The sequence below is a fragment of the Otolemur garnettii genome, unplaced genomic scaffold (genome assembly GCF_000181295.1).
Source record: "Otolemur garnettii isolate 467f Iridium unplaced genomic scaffold, OtoGar3 scaffold00055, whole genome shotgun sequence".
Classification (NCBI taxonomy): domain Eukaryota; kingdom Metazoa; phylum Chordata; class Mammalia; order Primates; family Galagidae; genus Otolemur; species Otolemur garnettii.
In genome coordinates, this window is record NW_003852450.1 from 8,389,434 (window position 1) to 8,411,213 (window position 21,780).

Sequence of the window (21,780 nt, forward strand, 5' to 3'; positions counted from 1 at the left end):
AAAAAAGTTAAGAATATGTATGTTGAATTTTAAAAAAGATGTATTTGCTCAACTGCAGAAGTTATAAATTTAAATTTTTGACCATTTCTGTCTTAAAGGAAGGACTTCAGAACTCTTTGATCTTATATTTCTTATTATACCAATACTTTTCTTGCAGATAACATTTATCCTTAAATTTACAAGTATATAAAGGATAATTCAGGGAGATTATATCCAAGGGCAGAGTTCCCTAATAGGTTAGTATTTAAACTGGATTTTCAGCATTCACATCTGTTCTATTGAATATATGCATGCACACATAATACACTTAACTCATTAAAAACTTCATTTCCTCATTTTGGTTTTCTAAATAAGGAACATGCATAAGAAACTCCAATTTTGGATATCAAAGCACAATCAAGTTAGTATGGCAAACCAAGCTGGTGTTTTTTTATGAACAGACTCCTCATAATAAGCCGTGTTACCTGGAGGACCTTTTATTGGTGTTTTGGGGGATTCAATATGATCTCTGTGAATAGATTTTGGTCTCTGTTTTTTTTGTTTTGCTGCTTGAGGACGAGGTTTAATTACTGTATCCATTTCTTCCATTAGTTTTAGTTGCTTTCGCCTCATATATTCTTGCCTAATAAATTCTCTGCGGGCTCTCTCATCCTCTTTCTTCTGACGTTCTTCCTCCGTTTTACGCCTAAGAAATCAAATGGTTAAATCTCTTATTCTGTATGACTGGAGAGAGTTATGTATTTGACTCGAGAAGGGAGAGGGACCATATTTTGGGACCTTGGGAAAAAATGGCTCATTTAAAATGTACATAAGATAATTTAGGTTATGTATTTCCCAGTAAAGTTATTTTAAATTAATGTTTTTTTAAAACATTTAAATTAATTATTTTAATGCTTCAGAAGAACTTCACAGTAAAATGCTTCAAATTTAGGTTAAAAATTTTACATCAGGTAATACTTTGGGAAAATAAACTGAATTCTACAAGCACCAGAGAAGTCAGCAATGACCCAGTTGTCTTTATATATTACCAACATCTCTGAAAAAAAAAAAATCTGTTAATAAAAGCAAATGAGAAACTGCCTCTTTGAATACCTTCTTACCAATTTTTCCTAAATATGCCCATGCATCATCAATGTTCAGATTTAGAATTGGCACAGCAATTTCCTTTACCTGGTTTCCTCTTTCTTATGCTCCATTTCGGCTTCCAGCTGTTGCTTCCGCAGCTGAGTTTCCTTTTCCCTTCTTAATCGTTTCTCCAACAAAGCTGCCCGTTTCATTGCCATATCATTTTCTGCTTTTTGATCATCCTAAGAAAGAATTTCATTGAAAAGGATAAAATATAGGATGGCACCTGTGGCTCAGTGGATAGGGCACTGGCCCCATATACCAAGGGTGGTGAGTTTGAACCCAGCCCCAGCCAAAATGCACCAAAAAAAAAAAAAAAAAAAAAATAGCCAGGCATAGTGGCGGGCACCTATAGTCCCAGCTACTCAAGAGGCTGAGGCAAGAAAATCGCCTAAGCCCAGGAGTTGGAGGTGAGCTGTGATGCCACGGTGATAAAGTGAGACTTTGTCTCTTAAAAAACAAACAAATAAATAAATATTTAAAGTACCAATATTCGTGCTTGCTTTAGCAGCACATATACTAAAGTACCAATATTCTCATTTTCAATTGTTGTAGTCACATTTTGTAGTTACATTTATAACTGAAAATTTAAATTCTCTATTACAACCCTATGAAATATGAACATGTTCCAGAAATTATGAAGGAAGAGCTGAAGTGGTAAACAGTCCTATTAAGTAATTAAGATAACTTAAACTTACTTACATAAGTCTTATGCTTTCAAAACATAAGAATTTTGCAAACAACAATCATAAAAAGACAAAATAATAATAAACATTTTTTGACCCTAATAAACAACTTGGCATAATGAATTTCTAATTTTTAAAATCGCATTTAAATTACAGCATATGGTGCCTTAGTTCAAGGAGTTTAAAAATCACAACAGAGGTCAGGTGCGGTGGCTCACACCTCTAATCCCAACACTCTGGGAGTTGAGGTGAGTGGATCACTTGAGCTCAGATGTTCGAGACCAGCCTGAGCAAGACTGAGACTCTGACTCTACTAAAAAATAGAAAAACTAGCCAGATGCTAGTTTTTCTAGCAGGTGCCTTTAGTCCTAGCTACTCAGGAGGCTAAAGCAAGAAGCTCACTTGAGCCCAAGAGTTTAAGGTGGTTGTGAGCTCTGATGACTCTACCCAGGGCACAGACTGTGTCTCAAAAAAAAAAAAAAAGAAAAAATCACAATGGGAAGAGGCACAAACAAGGTGCTTCATATAGGAAGAGAGACATTTAACTCTGAGTGGAGACGTACCATTCATACAATCAGTTCAAACAATCTTATCTGCATCTAACAAACTACATACATTTTGCAATTTGCCAGGCACTTTACTGTACTGTGGGAATACAGAAATGTAGTACCTCTAGGAGGTCACAGTCTAAAAGACAAAGCAAAGAGTAACACAATAGTTGAAAAACTGGGTCACAGGTATTACAGTATAACTATGTTTTGGATACAACAGGCACACAAAGGAGGAAATACTTAACCTCCACACAAGGAATTATAAAAGACTTGAAAGCTTGAAGTAAATCCTAAAGAACCATCCAAAATAAAAGTTATAGGGAAGAAGCCAGACAAGGTTGAGGTTAGTCTGTGAAAGTCCTTGAGTTATGTTAAGAGGTTTGAACTTATAAGGACAGAGGTAGTGACTAAAACTAGACAGCAAACTATTCATTAGTGCCTAGAGTAGCATTTCTGTTAAAATATGGTATTGTTACAAGGTTAAGAGACAAAACACAACTCACGTCCAAATTTTCAAATATTGAAAAGGGCCTAAAGGGCAATCACCCTGAGATTGACTTTAAAATAAATTATAAAATAAAAATAAAAAATAAGTTATAAATTTCCAAAATTATCTGGTGTCAGAGGGTTTAATAACATTTTTTTCCCAACATTAAATGATCAAAAATAAAACTAACAATTGTAACCACTTCTGTATTCCTGGGTTATTCTACTACTGCAGTTTGCTTTAATTTAAAATCTTAAATTATAAATTGTTGCTGTTGGTATTATCTTTCCTATATAAATTCCAGACTGTAGAGATACACAGGGTCAGAGATTATCTGCTTTAGTCTGTTACTTAAAAATAAAAGTATGAATAATACACGTTTCTAATTATACAAAAAATTTTTTCCTATGTTAATTTGGAAAATACAGAAAAACATAAAAGATGAACAAAATGGATGATAATCTAGTAGAGAACTTTAAAAATATTATTAGGCTTTTCTAGTTTTTCTAAAATCTATGATAAATTCTAAGATCTTTACCAACAAGAGGTGGTACTATTCAATATGTATATTATTCAGCTACAGAATTTAAATATGTTGTATCCAATACCGAGATTAAGGGTCATGTGCTAGACTTTCATCCAGTGCTTTTAATGGAGTTCTTTCAATGACAACTTTTCAAAATATATATGCCTATATTACCTTGCAAGAGCCTATCTTTTTATTTTTCTTTTTTTTTTGAGACAGCATCTCAAGCTGCCACAGTACGTGGAGTGCCATAGCATCATAGCTCACAGCAACCTTCAACTCTTGGGCTTAAACGCTCCTCTTGCCTCAGTTTTTCTATTTTTAGTAGAGATGGGGGTCTCGCTTTTGCTGAGGCTAGTCTGGAACTCCTGAGTCTAGCTATTCACTTGCCTCAGCCTCCTAGAATGTTAGAATTATAGGTCTGACCCATTGTGCCTGACCACAAGAGCCTACTGATCAGTTTAAAAAATATTTTTAAAGAAGAAAACATGTAAGGAGAGATGTTCCTGATTTTTAAAAACCTAAAGTATACTTATGATGCCATGTTATGAGTTTTTTACAAATAGGCAATGGACTCGCTTTCAGAAGAGATTTGAGTAGCTTAATTTTTTAAAGGCTTTTGTGAAGAGGCGGGGTGCTATGGCTCACACCTGTAATCCCAGCACTTGGGAGGCCAAGACAGGTGGATTGCCTGAGCTCACAAATTTAAGATCAGACTGAGCAGGAGCGAGATCCCCGTCTCTAAAAAATAGCCAGTGTATAACATGCCCCCTCGGTGAGGGGCTCTTCTACAAATGGAACTTTACCCTGGAAGTGAGAACAATGTAACCTAAAAATTGTACTCTTATGTTAATTTGAAAAAAATAAAACAAATACTCAAAAAATAAAGTAAAATAAATAAAGTATTTTAATAAAATAAAATATAGCCAGGTACTGTGGTGGGCACCTGTAGTACCAGCTTCTTAGGAGGCTGAGGCAAAAGGATCACTTTAACGCAAGAGTTTGAGGTTGCTGTGAGCTGTGACGCCACGGCATTCTACTCAGGATGACCAAGAGAGACTCTACCCACCCCCCTCCCCCAAAAAAAGACTTTTGTGAAAGTGAGAAAGAGGAGTAGAAAACAAAAATGATGGGGTATATCTAAATACATACCATAACTATAGTAGGGGGGGCAAATATAGGATTAATGGCACACTTACAACCAGAGGGACTGCTACTAAAATAAGCAAGCATGTTAACCAAAAATAAAAAAAAAAAAAATCCCTCCAAACCCCCCAGTCATCTAAGGAAGATGCCCAGAACTATGCAGATTAATATTACCTTAAAAAAGAATCCACAGCATACTTTCTGGTCATCATCAAATTGTTCTTTATCACTTTCTCCATCATACTTTTCAACAGATACATCAGCCTTTTCAGGAGGTTTCAAATCCGAAAGGGAAACTTCAATCAGGTTAACACTTTTAGGAGTGGTAGGTGGGAAAATGAGTTTAGGAGGTGGTTCTGTGGGTTGATTCAATTGGTCCTCATTTGCTGTCAGGCACACGGTCTCTGTGACAGGCTGTGACAGGACTTCAGAAACTGTTGACTCAAAAGGTTTGATCTCCTTTTCTTCTGGATTATGTCCACGCTGTTCCGAAGGCCCTTTGGATTCCAATTCCTCCTTTTTAACTTCCTCTTTAGGTTTGGATTCTTTTAACTGAGGTTCTCCATCATCCCCAAAACATACAAATGACCTAGTCTGAATAGGAACTTGACTCGGTGAAAACCTTCTTAATCGAGGAAGACTATCCACAGATCGAGGGGGTGTTAAGGTTCGATTCAAGGGTGTTATTTTTAACTCATTTGGCCTAGGAGTCCTTTGATTTTTAACAGAAAAAGATGTGCTTTTCCTGTTAGAAGACTGAGGAGACGGATGAGTAGGACGAGGAGAGTCTGACAAGAATGGTGTGATGGCTGATGGGCCTGGCTGCCGAGATGGCTTCAATTCTCTAATCTGTTTCTGTGGAGAGGGTTGTGGAGGAGAAATCACCCAAGACTGCTGCTCTCTCATCTGCATTAACATCTCCTGCTGAAGTGACAAGCGTTGCATTTCTTGTTGTAGAAAATGGAGGGATGAATTTAACTTTTCAATGGATTTTGTATATTCTAAAATCTCTCCTTCATTTAAAGTTTCTTCTGAGGGGCTTGCCAGGTTCCACTGCTTCTCAGGTTCCACAGGTGTGGTTGGAGACTTTAGCCACTTCGACTGAGAATTCTCCATGCTTTCTTTTATATCTGCCAGAGACTTACTCCTTTGTCCATCAGGTTTTTGTGACTCCTTTTCTTTTGCTCGATCAGTAAATACTTTCTCATCTTCTGCACCAGCTGCCTCCTCTCGTAGAGGGGAAATCCCATCCCCTTTCTTTTTCACTACAGTAAGGAATGCAGTCCTTCCCATTTTCTGCCTCTGTTTAGTAAAAGCGGCTTCCATTTTCTTTTTCTGGGCTTCTATCGCACGCCTCTTTTCTTCTAGTTTCATCCTAAGATGCACCATTTCAGAAGCCAGCAGCTGGGTAGTGTCCCGCCCTTGTGGAATGCCTGTTTCTTCTGGAATTTGTGCCCAAGCAACCACATGAGGAATATTAAGTTCAGAGCCCTCTGGTGTGGTTTTTTGAGAACTGCTTCCACTACTCTTCCCATCGGTATGATTCAGTTTCCTGAATTTCTGTTCAGCAAAGCTGGTCATTTTAACTCCAGAACTAGAAGAGGCACTGCTACCTGGTTGAGATTTGGTACTTATAGTACTTGGACAAGGGCTCAAAGCTTCTCTGGGGTTGCTGGTCCGTATATCATAATCCTGAAGAAATTTAGATGCATCATCCATGTCAGAGTCTAAGCTTACAGTGTAATCTCTCAAAGAAGAATCTTCATCCATAGTTTCAGGAATATCTTCCGAAGGAACATGAATTCCAGTGTCTACTTCAGTGTTATCAGTTATGGGACTCAAGGCACCTTTTGTATCAGTTATATTGTCAGGACTAGATTGATTTAGCTTGGTATTTGAATTAAGGATACTCATTTCCTGGCTGTGAAGAAAGAAGCCATTAGCAATTTGGTCTGGCTGAGGTGTATGAGGAGATTTGTCAGTATCGTGAATTATTTGTAATGCCTCTTCAATGCTTGGTGTCTCAATCTGATTGCCAAACTCATCTAGAAGTACTCTATTTTGTAAAGCTCCATTTGGAAGCTTATAATGAATATTTTCATTAGCATTTAGTTCATTTGTATTAAGGGGCACATAAGATTTGAGGTCACTGTGAGAATCTATATTAAGTTCTTCTTCAATGCTTTCTGCTTCCTCTTCTCCATTTATTGGCTTGAAGGATAAATTTTTCCTAATGTGTTTAGATACACGGTTGTTGTTCAGAGTAAGTCCTTCATTACTAATAGAACGAGTGATTCCTCGGTTTAGAGTGGATCTCTGTACACTATCTTCTTTATCAAAAGAAATATCAAATGAAACACCATGCACTGATGATCTAAGAAAAAGTTAAAGAGAAAACCCTTGAAAAATTCTGGAAAACAAATGATTTATTTTAGTAAATAAAATGGACAACAATTATTTAAAATTATATTTCCTTTCTTTCCTATTTCTCATAATCATATTGTTCTCAAAAGCTACCTTTTAAAATTAGCCCCTTTAAACTTCTCTATCATCTGCTTATGTTGCCCTTTTCAAATGTAGGTACTAATTAAAAGTCTAACTGGTTATCAACAAAAGAGAGACAGAGAGATAAAAAGTAGCCTTTCCTGATAATGTGAATACACACAAAATAATTCTTGTGCTTACCTTTTCTCTTTGGGCCATGTCCCTATGAAGCCATCAACATAAGACATAGATGAAGACCTTCTAATTCCTCCTTTAAATGAAATAATGTAAAAAATTTTAACTTACAGCACCTTAACAGATTTCACATATTTGAGAATTCATTATAAGCAATAAAAATTAAGTAGGTACATACTGAATTAAGAGATCATTTTACTAAGAAAAACAAGCTTTGAGAAACAGACCAGCCTTTTAGTGTGATAATAGCTACTTTGTGGAAAAAAAGACTAGATACTTATCTATATGGAAAAAAAGACTGGATACTTATTTATATGTAGTTTCTATTATTTCCTAGGTAACTTACTTAAAATAGTATTTTCCTAGGCTTTTTCACATATATTACCTGAGGTTGAAGAATGAGCTTGAGGACGTGAATATCTAGAAGGCAAAGGATGATGAGACTGTGCAAATGTAGCTCCTTCTCCACTGCAATGTAAAATAAATTTAAAATAATGTATTTTAGCTGCTTATACAGAATGATTGAAGTTAGAAACAATATTATCATCTCTGATTCCATATCCTAACTTTAAAATATCTGGAAATGTATAATATGACAGTTTTTATTAGTGATTTAGTAACTTAACCCATTCAGGCCATTTCTTAATCCTAGGCAAAGATCATGTTTTGTAGAAATAACTCTGGAAAGGTTCAATATCATGTCCTTTTTTTATTTTAGATGGTGTGTAATCAATACCTGAACTATGGGCATCGATATTCTTTGCAGCAAATTATTAGCCACTTTATTAAGTGTAAGACGCCATGTAACTTTATTGTGTTAGTGATTTTTCCAAAACAAACTGAAGCTAGCATTATCATCTGAGAAATCATTTTCACACACCACTCCTCAAGTTACTCATCAATAATTTTAATCGCCATGTCTTCATCAATTAAGTAATAGGGTCACAGGACGATACTACCTATTAGAAGCACTTGTTTTTATAACTCTGTATACCACTGTAAGTATATTAGTTAACAAAAATACACATGTGCAAGTTGTAAAGAGAGACAATTTCAGGAGGGACTCTAAAAGGATGTCAGAATTCAGTATAAAGACCAAGAGTTCATTATGTATCACATATCAATACCATGCAATAGTCTTATCACCAGATATACAATTTATACAACAATAACAGTAAGTGACCTAGAGTTGCCAAAATATGTATTGTTGCTTTATTAGCAAAAAACTGAATTTAGGTAAACTTCTAAGAATAGAAACTGAAAATAAACAATTTCTCACATATCAAAAAAATATATATCTAGAAATGTAATAGATATATTGTTTAAGCCAAGGAATGGCTATGATTGTACGATATGTAATATTTTATGTCTTTCACCCAAATAACTCTGATATACATCTCAATGTCCTTGTGAGATAAGATATAGTATATTATTTTCATTTTATAAAAAGAAAAATTAAGAAGTAAAAAAGAAGTTAAATGAAACTCACCAACTTGAAATCTAAATCTAAATCTCTAATAACTGTAACTATAATAAAACCTTGTGAAATACCCTGACAGCCTCCTTACTCAAAGACCCACATCTGTATCATCTCTATGCCCTTTTGTGGCCATTGCCAAAGTGGCAGTGGCAAATGAAGTTTAATCCCTTTGTGACTTCTGACTGAAACAAGACACACAAAAGGCCATTCAATGTACCTTCTCACACTCACAGGAAGACTGAGACTTCCCCTCTTTCCAAAGAGCTGAGTAGTACAACATTCGATCCATGCCCACCCAAAAGGATAATGAAGTTCATGTTGTGCAGGAACAGAAAGTTCAGCAAACTGTCAAAGTAGTGTGGGCTTACAGGAAGAAATATGATGTCTACACTGAACAAGTGCCACAGGAAAAGGCTACTGGGCTTAAACTAGACACTGACTTAACTAGACACTTAATCACTGGTCTCAAACTAGACAAAGACTGCAAAAAGATCCTTGAACAGAAAGCTCAATCTCACCAAGTAGGAAAGGAAAAGGGAAAATGAAAGGAAGAAACAACTGAGAAGATGCAGGAATAAATAATCTCATATACAACTTTCATTAAAAACTGCTAAAATGAAAAAAAATATCAGTTACATTAAGATTAATATGTATAGTGTTTAGTGAAGTAACTTGGAAACAAAGTCAAATACTGCATGTTCTCATGAGCAGAAGCTAACTAACAAGTACACACAGAACAGAAAGTAGAATAATAGACATGGTAGAATCAGAAGGGTGGGAGTGCAGGAGAAGGGTGTGGGATGTGAAATTACCTAAAGGGTACTACATATATAATTTGGGGGTGAGTGTTACACCAAAAGCTAAGACTTCACCATTATGCAGCACTCCACTTAACAAATCACATACCCCTAAATATATTTAAAAAGGGGACCAGGCATGGTGGCTCACACCTGTAATCTTAGCACTATAGGAGGCTGAGGTGGGTGGATCTCCTGAGCTCACGAGTTCGAGACCAGCCTGAGCTAGAGCGAGACCCTATCTCTAAAAATAGCCAGGCATTGTGGTGGGCACCTGTAGTCCCAGCTACATGGGAGGCTGAGGCAAGAAAATCTCTTGAGCCCAAGAGTTAGAGGATGCTGGGAGCTATGAGATGCCAGGGCACTCTACCAGGGGCAACAAAGTAAGACTCTGTCTCAAAAAAAAAAAAAAAAAGTTTGAAAATGTTAATAATTTTGTTAGCTGTATAGCCTTGAAAGTCTCAATGCCTATAGAGACTTGAGTTTCTATAAGATAAGAAACTTAGAAGCTACTAAAAAAGTTTCTAAAGATAAGAAACTTTTTTTTGGTTTGTTTTGAGACAGAGCCTCAAGCTATCCCCCTGGGTAGAGTGCAGTGGCACCACAGCTCACAGCAACCTCCAACTTCTGGGCTCAAGCGAGTCTCCTGCGTCCACCTCCAAGTAGCTGGGACCACAGGTGCCCGCCACAATGCCTGGCTATTTTTTTTTTTTTTTTTTGGTTGCCGCCCTCATTGTTGTTTTGGCGGGCCCAGGCTGGATTCAAACCTGCCACCTCAGGTGTATGTGGCTGGCACCTTAGCCACTTGAGCCACAGACACTGAGCCAAGATAAGAAACTTTCCTCTTATTTCTTCTTATTTAATTCTACCCTATTCCAATTAATCCCATGCAGGATTAGACTGTCAATTTTTGAAATTATAACAACATTTGACCAGAATCAAGCTTTCTTCTCCTAATTTTTCTCTTTACAACTTTTAAGTCTGTTGTCTCTCCTTGTAGTCACGTGAAGAAGTTAAGCATCACTATCCCAACTGACTGATGATAAACTGAGAAACAAGATAGTGACTCCTGTAGCTCTCTTAAACCTTATTTGGCTAATGTAAACTGAGATGATGAGTAACTCAACCAAAAAATTCAAAGGTAAATACTGATGCAGTATTCTTATTATCTAATGAAAGCTTAATTAATGAGGTTTTACAAAAGCAACAATATCTGAAGAACTTGCTCTGTCCAAAGCAAATGCTTGTCTGCTCCTGTGGGCCCTTCCCCTCTAAAGCACACATCACACCTTCTCTCAATTTTATTTGTAACCATTTGTTAGGACTATCAGAGCATACTCTCTCTGCCCCACCCCCCATGTTTTTCCTCTATTATTCTCCCCTCTAAAATCACTTCCACAGTTTCTACCCTCCCTTAAATCTATGACAAGAGGACAATCTTGACTGCAAGCCCGGAACTTATTATAGTAAGTAATCTTCCCCCAATAATGGCTAAGGTGTTATAAATTCCTATTGTTTCACTTTCACATCTGCATAAAGGATTTTGCAACTCTTAAATAGCTGGCTGTCCAATGTGTGGAGTAGCTGCTGAAAATGTCTTTTGCTTTGCCTAGCTTCTTCCTTTGTCTTTTTCTTCTTTCTCGTAAGAGCATCATTTTGGTAGATGTGACCACATTATTCCCAGGAAGACTAAAAATTCTTGAATCCTTTAAAAGTTCTACAATGTTGGACAATTACAATGGACCTTATGGAGACTTACAGAAATAAGAAAATGACTAGGAGCCTAGAGTAACAGCTCTACAATAACTCTTCAAAGGAAAGAACTTAGACCTCTATCTGGGTTATAAAAATAGTTTCTACTAGAAAAAATAGGAAAAAGGAGCCACTCAGATGTCTGAGAGAAAAGAGATGAGTCTTCTAGGGAATCTGAATTAAAACATTTTCTGATGTTAGAAATGTGGAAAAGTGTCCCTTGGGGCTCCTAGAAATAATAATTATGAAAGTTTTACTTTTCATTTTTAAAGTAGAATCTAAAGACTAAATAGTGTAAAAGTGACAACCTAGAATATTGAGTGTTTTTGAAATTTTCAAGGAAAGGAATGTCACCATGTCACCAACCCAGGAAATAATATGTAGGAAAAATATCCCCATGGAGGAAAAATGTACAAAACCTCTTATATTAGCAATATTTAGCTTCTTTGTGGTAAATTTCATAGATAGTAACAGAATGAAAAACTTAATAAAAGTAATATAAAAATTCATAGTAGTAAAATAAATTAGAAGGTACACGCTTTCTTAATTTATAAAAATTTATAAAAAATGCTTTATGAACACTAGAAAGTCACACAGTAAGAAGTCCTATAAAGATAGTAAGAGTAGTGTCAAGGCTTAGATTTCACATTCATTAGCATGTACTTGAAGAGAGACACTTCTTAAATATGAGGAATAGATGAAAGCTTCAGTACAAGTTCATATTTTTATGTTAGGCAAAGAGTTGATAAAGTATTTTGAATTTTTCACTCAAGGCATTTTTAATGGATCTGCTTGAATTTATAAAAACCCCAATGTACATCAATTTTAAACTTAAAATTTTTTACTTTGCTTTCAATTCAGTTCCTGGCATTAAGAACTGAAGCATTTGATAAAAATTCAATATTGTAATAAATAAACTATCGTGATCTCTCAATAGGTATAGTAATTAGAAAACAAGTCAGAAAAACTTTTTAGTATCACAAGAATGGAAAAACAAACACCACATGTACTCAATACTAAGTTGGAACAAACTGATCAACACTTAGGTGTACATATGAAAACAAAACTCTTTGGAATTTAAGTAGGTAGAAGGTGGGGGAGAAGAAGATAGGTTACTCCTTATGGGTACATCACACATTTTCTGGGCCAAGGTCACATTTACAACTTTGACTTAACATATCCAAAGCAAACTATGTAACCAAAATGTGTGTACCCTCAGAAAATTCTGAAATTCCAAAAGAAAGAAAAACTTATTCAAAGATTTGCTTTTAATTATAACATGTTTAAGTCCTAATAGAATTAAAAAATCCCTCCCTCCCATGCCTAAGAGCTACCTATTAAACACTTCTCAATTATACTTACATATATTAGACAGTTCTCATTTATAAACAAGTTATACGGCAAAAATCTGGTCTTAAGTGGTTACTTGGAACTTATAGTCTCCCACTTTTCAGTGTGGTTCACAAAAGCTTATTTATGAAATATTCACCTCAGTGTAAATTTCAATAATATTTAAATTAAAACATGCTTTTAAGAAGATAAGTTCATTATCATTTAATTCAAAATCCAACTGAAATTTTAAAAACCTTATTTAATATAATACAATATTATTTAATTTCATCAGTAGAAAAGAGTGGAAATAGTGAAAATAAAGTCACTGTGGAATCTACCTTGAAATGAAGTCAGAACTACACGAACTATCCCGCACATTTCTTTTGGCAGTATTCAAGACAGGAATTGAAGGCATATCTTTCACAGGTTCAGCTAGAATAAAAGATAAAAAGCTAAAATTTTACAATAATATACTTAACATGTTCCTAATATTATTTCAAGAGTTACAGACCAGCCCAGCGTGGTAGCTCAAGTCTGTAATCCCAGCACTTGGGAGGCTGAGGTGGATGGATTGCCTGAGCTCACAGTTCAAGACCAGCCTAAGCCAGAGCGCAACCCCATCTCTAAAAATACCTGGGCATTGTGGTAGGCACCTGTAGTCCCAGCCACTTGGGAGGCTGAGGCAAGAGATCACTTGAACCCAAGAGTTTGAGGTTGCTGTGAGCTAAGATGCTCTACCAAGGGTGACCAAGTGAGACTCTGTCTCAAAAACAATAACAATAAATAAAGCGTTATAATTTACCTACTACTTACAGAAAAATCCCATCATAAAGTTTTTTTTTTTTTTTGAGTCAGAGTCTCACTTTTGTCATCCTCAGTAGAGTGCCTGAGGTCACAGACCTCAATCTCTTGGGCTTTAAGCAATTCTCTTGCCTCAGCCTCCCAAGTAGCTGGGACTACAGGCACTCACCACAACACCCAGCTATTTTTTTGTTGCAATTGTCATTGTTGTTCAGCTGGCCTGTGCCAGGTTCAAACCAGCCAGCCTTGGTGTATGTGCTAGCGCCATAACCACTGTGCTATGGGAGCCAAGCCATAAAGTTTTCTTAAATAATATTTTTTGTTTTTTTTTAGATAGAGCCTTAATTTGTCACCCTCAGTAGAGTGCCATGGCATCATAGCTTATAGCAACCTCAGACTCTTGGGCTCATGTGATTCTCTTGCCTCAGCCTGCCAAGTAGCTGGGATTATAGGCACCTGCTACAACACCCAGCTATTTTTAGAGATTGGTTCTCACTCTAGCTCAGGCTAGTCTCGATCTCATGAACTCAACTCACCTGCCTTGGTCTCCCAGAGTGCTAGGATTACAAGCGTGAGCCACTGTGCCTGGCCTCTTAAATAATTTTCAAGGGGTTAAATTTCCTTTAAACTTTTCTTAAAGTATTCTTACTTTAAATAGTATTGTTAGTATTTGTTTAAGGATGATTAAGGGGAAAAGGCCTAACATAAAATACAGATATTTAAAATAAAAATAAATTTGAGTGTTTTAATTTTGTGAACGAATCACAGAACTTCAGATACATACAGTCACCTTTTCTTCTTTATGAAATAGCCGGTATTTTGTTAATCAATTAAGGAAAGATAAAATTTCATTAGAAAATTAGAGAATACATTTTTGTAAGTTTACTCTGGAGGAAGAGTCAATTTACTTTTTGACTCTTTGCGATCTAATGCAATAGCTGTTGTATTCTGAATAGAAGGCTTCAAATAAAATCATAAAAAGGAATGTATGTTAAAATCTTATGTTAATTGTAAATAATTTTACAAATGTTGATTATGATAATTACTAAGATATGTGACTTTATTTAATGGTCTAGGGTGGGATCTCAACTTTTGTATAATGGCTCAATATTCAGAATCTGCCTGAAGCAGCTTAAAGGAACGAGAACACTAAATCCTCATGTTTGACAGATTTTTGCCTGAGTTGCAGGCTGCCTGAAGTAAGCTCATTGCACTCATTAGAATACACCTCCCCCTTGGCTATATGTTTTTTTCTCCTTCCTTATCTCTTTCTTTTCTTTTTCTTTTCCAGGGAGGCTTAAGGCAGGGGTAATGGTAGAGGTTAACAAAATAAACTTTGGAGCTGAGAAAACCCCCCTAAGTAGTTGGGAAGCCCAATAATCGTGTTCTGGGACAGTCATTGGTAGCACCAAGAACTGGTTCCATATGTTATACTGGAAAAAAGTTTTTTAATGGGACTAAACTTATAATCTAGATTTTATAATAGAACAGAAATTCTGTTTTGCTATGTGACATTTTGCTTTAGAGAAAATTTAGAAAATTTTTTATTGTTTATGTCTAGAGATCTTTACAATAACCTCCTTTTTAGTTTTGTTCTTATTAATTACAATCAATAAATCATGATATTATAGTCACAAAACCTATTAGATTTAAAATATATACACAAAGTTTTAACAGTTTAATGGCCAATTCAAGTTGTAGATTAAGGACAAATGATAATTGGAGTGGATTCCGGCTAACAATATTAAAAATACAAGATCTAAATAGATGTAAAGAGAAGAAAATGGGAAATTATGACTAAAAGTTCCATACTTTAAGACTTCAAATTCAGAGCCATACTTTCTATCTTCTTTTTCTTTTCTCCTTGAAAATTTAGTGTCTTTAAATATCACAATATTGTACTCTGAATCTATTAAGGCTAATAGATGAAATCTAAAAAAAAAAAAAAAAGGCTACTCTCTAAAAGCATAACCAGGTGACATTATATAAACTTTCCCTTTTTTCTATTTATAGGAACATTTAAAATTAAAAAGATTGATTACCTCCTTGTGGACAAACAACACGAGGTTGTACAAATGATGGCTTTACAACTTCAAACCACCAGAAGAGTTCTGCCATGAACACCAAATAATTACTCTATATAAGAAAGTTAAGAAAATTAAAAGAAAACATAAATTAGGTAAAACTTAATACACAGACTTTTATTCTGTTTTAAAATACAGGTCTAAATCTCATTCATTCATCACTGGAGTCTGTCTACTACTATAGGCTGTTAAACCTGCAATAGAATATTCACTCCTGTGAGTAAAAAATACAACAACTATTCAAAACCTCTTTGCTGATGATTTGCTCTATAGTTCCAGAATGGTGATTCAATTTATCTAGCAGTAACTGTATATAAGGCACTTTAATTGCCAAGTAAATACAGACAACTTAAACAGCTATTCAATCCTTAGACGCTTTAAAGAGTGATTGTCATTAAAAAAAAAAAAAAAGAAGCTCTAGAAATTTCTGCAAAAAACTAAGAGTATAGTTAAAAAATATCATACATGTCCTATAATGCTGAATTCAACAGTAATCTAGGTGCTGAGTAACACCAAAACTCTAGGTTGTTATAGCTAATTTTTAATAATTTTGAAATGTACAAAACATTATTTATATAATTTAATGGCTCTACCTAATTTTGAAAAGTTATTAATAAGGTTAAGTCAACAAGGGCTGGGTGTGGTGGCTTATGCCTGTAGTCCTAACACTATGGGACAATGAGGCAGGAGGATCACTTGAGGTCAGAAGTCCAATACCAGTCTGAGCAAGAGTGAGACCCCTATTTCCATAAAAAATAGAAAAATTAGCCAGGCATGGTAGCATACACCTGGTAGGTCCAGCTACTCAGGAGGCTGAGGCAAGAGGATCATTAAAGCCGATGAGGTTTCAGTGAGCTGTAATTACTGCACTCTAGGGGAGAAGAGCAAGACTATATTCTTTAAAAAAGCAAAAAAGGGTAAGTCAACAATGTTATCTTTTATTCTATTTTAAAGTGCTGACATAATTTTTAAATGGCTTGAAATTAAAAGGAAGGACTAAGGGTTCTCAAAAATGTATTTATAGCATAAGACTGTATTTTAAAATGCATATATCATAAAAGCTATAAATAAAAAATTGTATTTGGGCTTGGCGCTCATAGCACAGTGGTTACAGAACCAGCCACATACACTAGGGGTGGTGGGTTCAAACCTGGCCCGGGCCAGCTAAACAACTGCAACAAAAAAATAGCCAGGCGTGTGGCAGGCGCCTTTCCTAGTTGGGAAGCTGAGGCAAGAGAATCGCTTAAGCCCAAGAGTTTTTTTTTTTTTTTGCAGTTTTTGGTGGCTGAGGCTGGGTTTGAACCCGCCACCTCTAGCATATGGGGACAGCACCCTACTCCTTTGAGCCACAGGCGCAGGCGCAGCCCTAAGCCCAAGAGTTTGTGGTTGCTGTTAGCTGTGACACCATGGCACTCTACCGAAGGTGACATAGTGAGACTCTGTCTCAAAAAAAAAAAAAAAGAAAATTGTATTTGGTTAAGTTTTTTAAAACAACAATATACAAAATCTGTTTTCATAATTATTTAAAATAACAGTATGCATTCTAAATTTTCAGTATTTGGCATTTAATAAAACAGCAAATTTATTAATATTAGATGAATGAGATTTTATTTGATATTAAATCTCAGGTTTTAAAATTATCACTAGAAATATGAGCATTTTCCAGTGTCTTTGCCTTCATCCTCCTACCTGCTAATTATGAATAATCCTCAAGGCTCTGTATACTCTCCCTTAAAGTTCATGCACTCTTCTTGGTTTTGTTTCTCATATTTAAGCTGGTGACTTTCAAATATTCATCTCTTAGCTAATAGCTCCAGAAGACAATTGTATATGTAAGAAGTGAAAGATAGAAAAAAAATCAAAGGTGACTCTTAGGTTTTTGTCTTAAGCAACTAATAGTGAGATGAAAAGGACTGAGAGAAATAGTGAATGGTATGACTTACTACCTGTGAGATGTTCATTAGACATTTACATGGACCTGTCAAGTAGGTGGTTGAACACACCTGAATGGTGAATAGAATTTGGGATGTTTCCTACTTTACTTGCAGTATTTGATTTTACTATAAATTCCTAGATATTCAAATAGTGACATATAAACACATATATTTCAAGCAGTCATTAAAATTTGTGTTTTTCTTTATTTTTAAGTAATGAGAATGCTTATAATCTCTCAAGGGCTATGCATGGGATCTTATCCCTGCTTGCTTGTTCTCAGAAGCTTTATATCTCTTTTTTTCTTTCTTTTTTTTTTTTAGAGACAGAGTCTAATTCAGTTGCCCTGGGGTTGAGTGCCATGGTGTTATAGACCACAGCAAACTCAAATTCTTGGGCTCAAGTGACCCTTTTGCCTCTACCTAGGCAAGGACTACAGGTACCCGCTATAATACCCGGCTATTTTTAGAGATGGGGTCTTGCTCAGGCTAGTTTTGAACTCCTGAGCTCAGGCAATCTGCTTACCTCAGCCTCTCAGAGCTAAGATCACAGGCATGAGCCACTGTGCCCAGCTTAGGTTTACATTTCTTGATTATATTTCTTTCTCCTAGTATTTATCCTTCCCTTCTCACGGAATCCTTCCTATATGGCTTTTAACACACTCGAACCTCTGCATTAAAAAATGAAGAAAACCTTCACTCAACTCACAATTCTCCAGTTTCTCCTCACCCCTAGCTTCTTAACTCTTCACAAACTTCTTTTAAGAGCTAGCCTCTACCAAATATCTCTATTTCATCCCTTTTACTCACCAAACCACTCCAGTGTGGCATGAGCCACATCAATTCTCCAAAATGGCACTTGCTTAAGTCACCAATGACTTATGTATGCTGCTACTTCAATCACACTTTTAATCTTATTTGACCTCTCAGCAGCATTTGGTAGTCCTGATCCCTCTTTGAAATAATGCCATAGCTATACCCATCAGCCACTGACCAACTCTCAAATGTACTGACTGTACGTATATATCCAATAGCTCATAAAGCATTTTTTAAAGCATTTTTTTGATATCTCAAAGGCATTGTGTCCAAAACTGAAATAGTGATCTTCCCAACAAATGTGATCTTATTCCAGAATCCTACTTCTAGATGAATGATACCACTATGCCAGTATACAAACCAGAAACTTTTTTTTCTCAGACAGAGCCTCAAGCTGTCACCCTGGGTAGAGTATTGTGGCATCACAGATCACAGCAGCCTCCAACTCCTGGGCTTAAGCAATTCTTGTGCCTCAGCCTCCCAAGTAGCTGGGACTACAGGCGCCCACCACAACGTCTAGCTATTTTTTGGTTGTAGTTGTCATTGTTTGGCAGGCCAAGACTGGATTCGAACCCGCCCGCTTTGGTGTATGTGGCTGGCACCTTAGCCAGTTGAGCTAGAGGCACCAAGCCACAAACCAGAAACTTAAGAGTCATCCTTCATACCTCCTCTTTCCCTTCTTGTAGCCAATTTATTCCTAAACCCTGCAGATTTTTCATCCTGAATACTTTTGGATCTACCTACTTCTCTTTATCTTCATCATAACTACTTTGATTCAAAGGGTTTCATTTCTCATTTGGAGCATAATAACTTTTGTTTTGGCTTATTAAAGAGCAAACTTTTCAAAATGCAACCACTACCATCCTCCTTTCTATTGCTCTTGAGATAAAAGGGAAACTTATTATGCCTACAACAGGCTACTTGATCCCTTTTTATCTCTCCAGCTTTTATCACTTTCTCCAAGGTTCCTCATCTTACCCAGAACATAAGATCTACAAGAAAACGAAGCTTGTGCTCATCACTGTATCTTCAGTGTTTAAGACCATTCCTGGCACATAATGGATGCTCAATAAATACTAACTTGAATGAATGTACAAATGAATGAATCTGTATGTAACATAAAAGACCAGTCAGGAAAACATCAAAATGCTGATAGGGAATACATGCATTTCTGGGTAATAAATAAAATTATTATGATTATATTTTTATTTATACATATCTTTATAGTATACTTTCTAAAGCCAAAATATAGAAATATTTCTTAAGTTCTGGGGCTAGGTTCCACATTAGAAAAACACTGCTTAAGTGCCCAATAAATTGTTGATAATGAGTTAAAAAGGACTCTGGTGACAAAACTGTCCTAGTAACATAACAGTACTGTGTTTGGCCACAAGAGGTCAGTACAGTAAGAAATACTTTTCCTCATAACTAAAGTTCATTATTTCTTTCTAAATTCGTATGATTAAACAGTAACCGTATTTCAGGAATGATACTAAATCAGTTTCATTTAAAAAGCTTCTTTCTTTTAGTTAAGCTACATATCAACATTGTAAAATAATGTAAACAATACAGAAGAATATAAATATACAGAATATAGAATAAAAAGTAAGTTTTTTTTGTTTTTTTTTTTTGAAACAGAGTCTCACCATTTTGCCCTCAGTAGAGTGCCATGGCGTCACAGCTCATAGCAATCTCAAACTCTTGGGCTTAAGTGATTCTCTCGCCTCAGCCTCCCAAGTAGCTAGGACTATAGGCACTCACTGTAACACCTGGCTATTTTTTTGTTGCAGATGTCGTTGTTTAGCAGGCCGGGGCCGTGTTCGAACACACCACCTGGGTGTATGTGGCCGGCACCCTAACCACTGAGCTATGGGCACCGAGCCTAAAAAGCTAAGTCTTAATCCCTTTCCCCCAAATCCTAATGCCACACTCAAAAGAAACCACTATTAACAGTTTGTATATATCCATCTACTGACCTTTTTCTGGGTATCTATACACATGTACATATTTGCATACAAACAGAAAAAGAATTTTTAAAAACATATATAAATTGCATTATGCTATACATTATGTATGTTTTAGCTTCAAGCTATCCCCCTGAGTAGAGTGCTGTGGCATCACAGCTCATAGCAACCTCCAACTCCTAGGCTCAAGCAAGTCTCCTGCCTCAGCCTCCCAAGTAGCTGAGACCACAGGCGCCTGCCACAATGCCCGGCTATTTTTTGGTTGCAGCCGTCACTGTTGTTTTTGGTGGGCTGGGGCTGGATTCGAACCCGCCACCTTAGGTGTATGTGGCCGGCACCTTAGCCACTTGAGCCACAGGCGCCGAGGCCATTATGTATTATTGCTTTCTCCACTTAATGTCTTGGAGATCTTTCTCCATCAGTAAAAATACATTTATCTCCTTCCTTTAAAAAGTTTGACTATCTTACAAAACATTTTAATGATGCCCTTATTAAGATGGGTTGTTTCCATCTTTTCACCATCTCAAACAATCCTTATACGTGCCTTCTATGCATTTTAATTTTTGTTAATGTCAAGCTATACTCTAAAATGACTAGCAGTTAACTACTACTAACTTGATAGTAGTTAATACTTCTACCAAGAGAGGAAGACAGTGCTCATTCCCCACACTTTCATAAACACTTGTTTTTAAAGTTAAAGTGAAAACGAAGTACCCAGCATCATAAACCAACCAAAAAGGCTAGATTCTTAAAACATCCAACTAAAGTCAAAGCTGTGGTTCCAATAATTTAGTAAAGACTATAGAAAGTAACCAAAGCCTTTTCTGCAGTTATCTCTTTAATTGTTTTTGTATTTATTTATTTAGAGATTCTCACTCTTGTCTGGTAGAGTACTGTACTGTCAGCCTAGCTCACAGCAACCTCAAATTCTTGGCCTCAAGCAATTCTCCTGTCTCAGCCTCTGAATAGCTGGGACTACAGGTGCCCACCACAAGGCCTAGCTAATTTTTCTATTTTAAGTAGAGATGGGGTCTCGCTCTTGCTCAGGCTGGTCTTGAACTCCTGAATTCAAGCAATCCTCCGTCCTTGGCCTCCAGAGTGCTAGATTACAGGTGTGAGCTGCCATGCCTGGCCTAATTATCTCTTCTAAATATACCTAATTTAAGAAAATATCTTTATTTTCATGCCCAAAGTTGATCTAAACATCAGGATTATATATCATTTATCAGAAGTCATGGTATACCAGTTTATAGAAATGTGATTTTACATCTCAATGCATTTATTGAAATGGTTCCTTTTCTTCTGAGATTACATAAGTATTTAAATTTTTTAACAGGAAAGTTTCAGAAAAGGCATTAACAAGATTATTTCCATTCTGATTAGAATGGCAAGGTGTGGGTGGCACCTGTGGCTCAGTGAGTAGGGCACCAGCCCCATATACTGAGGGTGGTAAGTTCGAACCCGGCCCCAGCCAAACTGCAACAAAAAATAGCCGGGCGTTATGGTGGGTGCCTGTAGTCCTAGCTACTCAGGAGGCTGAGGCAAGAGAATTGCCTAAGCCCAAGAGCTAGAGGTTGCTGTGAGCTGTGATGCCATGGCACTCTACCGAGGGTGACAAAGTAA

General features: G+C 36.2%; 1 protein-coding gene across 1 annotated transcript in view; it reads right to left on the reverse strand.

Annotated features, from left to right (window-relative positions):
- CAMSAP2 (calmodulin regulated spectrin associated protein family member 2) overlaps positions 1-21,780 on the reverse strand; it is a 122,473-nt gene that overhangs the window by 10,751 nt on the left and 89,942 nt on the right. Inside the window, exons 7-13 of the mRNA XM_003792298.3 lie at positions 15,405-15,498; positions 12,900-12,993; positions 7,586-7,668; positions 7,207-7,276; positions 4,696-6,895; positions 1,171-1,307; positions 465-685 (exon numbers count right to left, since the gene is read on the reverse strand). Coding sequence (XP_003792346.1) covers positions 465-685; positions 1,171-1,307; positions 4,696-6,895; positions 7,207-7,276; positions 7,586-7,668; positions 12,900-12,993; positions 15,405-15,498 — 2,899 coding nt within the window. The remainder of the gene's footprint in view (positions 1-464; positions 686-1,170; positions 1,308-4,695; positions 6,896-7,206; positions 7,277-7,585; positions 7,669-12,899; positions 12,994-15,404; positions 15,499-21,780) is intronic.